Below are 2855 nucleotides of genomic sequence, written 5' to 3'. Positions count from 1 at the left end.
ATTATTATTATTAATTATTATTATTATTATTATTATTATTAATTATTATTATTATTATTATTATTATTATTATTATTAATTATTATTATTTTATTAGTTAATTAAACCACAAACAAATATAGATAGCAATTAAAAAAGTTCGAAGAGAGTTTAAACTGCAAATGTAATGATATGTAAGCAACATTAAATAATCCATGTAAGCGTTGAAAAGTTGTAAAAATTCAATCAACAGTTAAAAAAATAGTTGAAGGGTGTAAAGGCGTTTTTTATAAAGCTTAAAAGTTTCGCAAGAGAGGTTATAAACTCAATGTATAATGATATGTAAAGCAATAAATAATCCATATAAGCTATGAAAAGTTGTAAAATATTCATCAACAGTTAAAAAAAATGTTGAAGGTGTAAGCCGTTTTTTGGATAAAGGCACTCTAAAAGTTCGCAAGAGAGTTAAACTCAATGTAATGACTATGTAACAATAAATAATCCATGTAAGCGTTGAAAGTTGTAAATTTCAATCAGTAAAAAAAAATTTTACAGGTCCTTCCTCGACTAGTTGGACATTTTTCTTATTTTTGACATTTTAGCCTTTTTATTCTATCTTATCTAAGTAAAAATTAACTTTTTTGATTAAAATAATTATTTATTTTTTTCCTGTTTAAACGAAAAGTCAGAGCAATTTTTTCCCTCTTTAGTCCCCCTTAAAATATTAATTGTTATAAACCCCTGTGCTCGAAAATTTAGTTTGACTTCCAATATGGACTACCAGTTCCTTAATTATTATTATTATTCCGATGGCACGCCATCTTGGATTTCCTATGGTTTAGTACAGGCGCTATTACGTCAAATGGGGAAATTAGCTTCAGGAGAGGGGAGAAATTAAGAAAGGAAAATACAACTGAATTTGTACCATACCTCGGCTGGGATTGAACCCTTACCTCAGTTCCGTTCCGTTTTCGAAAGTTTCAGGAAAAATACATCTTTTCCGTACTGCTACTACAAATACAAGACGTGTCCACTTGAATGATTCACATTCTGAACATTCCGTGTCATCGTCATCTCAACACGAACACACTCAATCAAGTGCTAGGAGTCAACCTTCTACCACGGGCCGTATGCGTTGGACTTATGAACACAACAAATACCTATTGTACGCATACTATAAATCTACAGAAGTGGATTCCAATAAGAAGAATTATCTCCTCCGACTTGAACGTCTTTGGATCTCTCAATACCCATCCCTCGAGTTCAATGGCAACAAACTGGCTGGCCAAGTGAGATCAATCCTCAAACGTCAGATATTCACATCCCATCAAATTGAGAGTATCAAGGATAAAGTTAGACATGAGTTGACTACTGTGACAACACCCGAACCTATAGATCACTCTAATACCCCTTCAAACAATACTTCTAGTTCAGTTGACCTTGTAGAACAACAGAATCATGTCAGTGATATTATAGATTTGAATGATAGTGTCATCCCCCAACCTGATCGTAACAATGATCTTGATGAAAACCGTCAAGCTGAAATTGTGGCCAAATTTGATTCTCTAGTGCAACAATTTGAGAATGTGGAAATCAATAGGAAACCTATTATCCCGAAAATTCCTTACAATAACTTCAGCTTGCTGTCTGTAGCCCAAGTCAACGAAGTACTTGAATCAAGATTCAAGTCAAGTGTCAATATCTCTCAAACACACAATTTCATCTATTGTGCTGCTATGACTGTGTGTTTCCTTCTCCATATAAAAATCAACCAGAATGAATCTACCAATCATGCAAAGATTAATAAAGAACCACCATGGAAAATGAGATTGGAAAACAAAATCAAATACTTACGAAGCAAAATTGGAATCTTAACGCATTACTTCAAGAACAACTGTCAAGTTCCTCACAAAATTAAAACCAAAATCAAACAAATTGCTTATGAATATAACATCAAATTCTGGACACCTGATTACAACGAGAAGATGAAAATACAACTTGAAATGCTGAAACAAAAAGCTGCTGCTTTGGGATATCGCATTAGAAAGTATAATAAGAGAAAGAAAAGATATGAGCAGAACAAATCATTCAGAATCAACCAAAAGAAGTTCTATGAGTCAATCAACGAGAAGAAAGTTTCTGAATTTACCACTCTTCCTGCCCCTGATAGTTTATACAACTTCTGGAATCAAATATGGGGACATGAAAACATACATAACCATGATGCTCCTTGGATTGACGAAGAAGTTAAAAGAATGCAAGATTTACCAACTATGGAGACTTTGAGAATCTCAACATCTGACGTATCAAATGCTGCGAAATACCTGAAAAGCTGGAAAAGTACTGGACCTGATCAACTGCATAACTATTGGCTCAAAATGTTCACAAACTGTCATTCAGTCCTAGCTAAGCAATACCAAGAATGTCTGCAAAATCCAAGCTTGTTACCAGAAAGCTTTACAAAAGGTGTTACTTATATGATACCTAAAAACAAGAACACTCATGATCCAGGAAATTTCCGACCTATTACATGTCTTCCAACCATGTATAAACTTCTATCCTCAATCATAAAAACAAAGATATACCAACATGTCCGTGAAAATCATATCCTGGCAGAAGAACAAAATGGCATACGTAAGAAAGCTAGAGGTAGCAAGGAATTGTTAGTTCTTGATAGTATTGTCACGAAACATGCCAAGTTGAAGAAGAGGAATCTATCAGTAAGCTGGATCGATTACAAAAAGTGTTACGACTCCATTCCTCATTCATGGTTACTCAAGATACTTGCCATATACAAAATAGATCCAGCAATTATAAATTTCCTTCAAATAACTATGAACTCCTGGTGCACAGAATTACATTGCAAACTTCCCTCT

General features: G+C 33.6%; 1 protein-coding gene across 1 annotated transcript; it reads left to right on the top strand.

The window, feature by feature from the left end:
* Nucleotides 1-1109: 1109 nt before the first annotated feature.
* On the top strand, nucleotides 1110-2699 carry LOC103512788 (the record flags this gene model as incomplete). The annotated part of the gene is made up of 1 exon (XM_008477575.1): nucleotides 1110-2699. A coding segment is annotated over exon 1 (1590 nt), but the record flags the coding sequence as incomplete, so codon positions are not given.
* Nucleotides 2700-2855: the final 156 nt, after the last annotated feature.

This window comes from Diaphorina citri, unplaced genomic scaffold (assembly GCF_000475195.1).
Source record: "Diaphorina citri unplaced genomic scaffold, Diaci psyllid genome assembly version 1.1 scaffold884, whole genome shotgun sequence".
Lineage (NCBI taxonomy): Eukaryota > Metazoa > Arthropoda > Insecta > Hemiptera > Psyllidae > Diaphorina > Diaphorina citri.
Note: the sequence above shows the minus strand (reverse complement) of the source record. Positions and strands in the feature narration are given on the sequence as shown.